This window comes from Myotis brandtii, unplaced genomic scaffold (assembly GCF_000412655.1).
Source record: "Myotis brandtii unplaced genomic scaffold, ASM41265v1 scaffold434, whole genome shotgun sequence".
Classification (NCBI taxonomy): Eukaryota; Metazoa; Chordata; class Mammalia; order Chiroptera; family Vespertilionidae; genus Myotis; species Myotis brandtii.
The window spans coordinates 796,853-798,084 of record NW_005366599.1 but is presented as its reverse complement, the minus strand read 5'-3'; the positions used below and the strand labels follow the sequence as shown (position 1 = coordinate 798,084).

The window sequence follows — 1,232 nt, the reverse complement described above, 5'->3', positions numbered from 1 at the left end:
CCTGTCCAGGTCCCCATTCCACCATCACCCTCGGCCCCTCCACCCCCACTTCTCTCCACCCCCAGCTTTTCATCCCAGCCAGGCCCCACATCGGCTCCAAAATGGCACCCCCAGAACCGCTGCCTCCAGGTCAAGGTCTGACCCCCCAGGGTCTCTGCATCCTGCCCATCTCTTGCAGCCCCCCCCCTCCACCTTCCAGCGGACACCCCTCATCTCCAGGCCCCACAGGTGCTGTGCCCCTGACTGGGGGTCTCTCCTATCCCCCTGCCCTCCCACTGTACCCAATGCACCCCCGTCCTCCGGCCTCGGCCCTTCCACCCTCAGTCCTGTGTGTGGAAACAGACAGGTGGGAAGAGGAGAGAGATGGGGCTCAGTGGTGGAGATCGACCTATGAACCAGGAGGTCACGGTTCGATTCCCGGTCAGGGCACATGCCCGGGAGTGGATTCCATCCCTAGCGGAGGGCGGGCAGGAGGCAGCCGATCAATGATTCTCTCTCCTCATTGGTGTTTCTATCTCTCTCTCCCTCTCCCTTCCTCTCTGAAATCAATAAAAATATATTTTTTTTAAAAAAAGGGGGACAGAGGAGGGCTGAGCTCAGAGATCATTAGCTACCACCCCCCCTCCCCGTAGATGGGGACCCAGTGCCCAGAGCGGCCCGAGGGCAAGGGGGCTGCAGGAGCAGGACCTTGGGGTGAGGGGGGCGCTTGGTGCCATGGACTTCACGTGGGGACACGGGACAAACGAATCTGCCGGCTGAGGTGACCCGCGAGTCTCTGCCCCGCTCTCCACAGGTGCCCGTGGCCCTGCCCACCTGCCCGGCCTACCTGGGGGGGCTCGTAGGGCACCACGACACTCTGCCTGCCGGTGACAGGGTCTTCCACGTACTGCGAGAGGTTGTTGCCCTCCACGCGGATGAGGTGGCTGGCGGGGGCAGACTGTCCTGCCGGGAGGGGACACGGCCTCAGAGGTGCCCAGCGGGTCTGGCCACCCCGGGCCAGGTGTGTCCCGCACTCAGCCCCTCAAGGCCTGGCCCCGGGCACAGAGCTGGGGCCTCACCCTCGTTGAAATCCCGTCCGAGCTCATGGTTGGGGCAGCGCTTCACGACCTCGGTCACGTGCTCCGCCTTCTTGTAGACGGGCATGGCGCGCACGGTGGTGCCCGGCGGCGGCGGCGAGGACACCTGGATCTGGATGGGGCACGTCTTGGCGATCTGGCAGTACAGCTTCTTCA

At 64.4% G+C, this 1,232-nt stretch overlaps 1 protein-coding gene across 1 annotated transcript in view; it reads right to left on the bottom strand.

The window, feature by feature from the left end:
* Positions 1-1,232, bottom strand: part of TP73 (tumor protein p73) — a 76,523-nt gene that overhangs the window by 5,425 nt on the left and 69,866 nt on the right. The window contains exons 4-5 of the mRNA XM_014546186.1: positions 1,059-1,227; positions 827-942 (exon numbers count right to left, since the gene is read on the bottom strand). Of these exons, the coding sequence (XP_014401672.1) occupies positions 827-942; positions 1,059-1,227 (285 nt within the window). The remainder of the gene's footprint in view (positions 1-826; positions 943-1,058; positions 1,228-1,232) is intronic.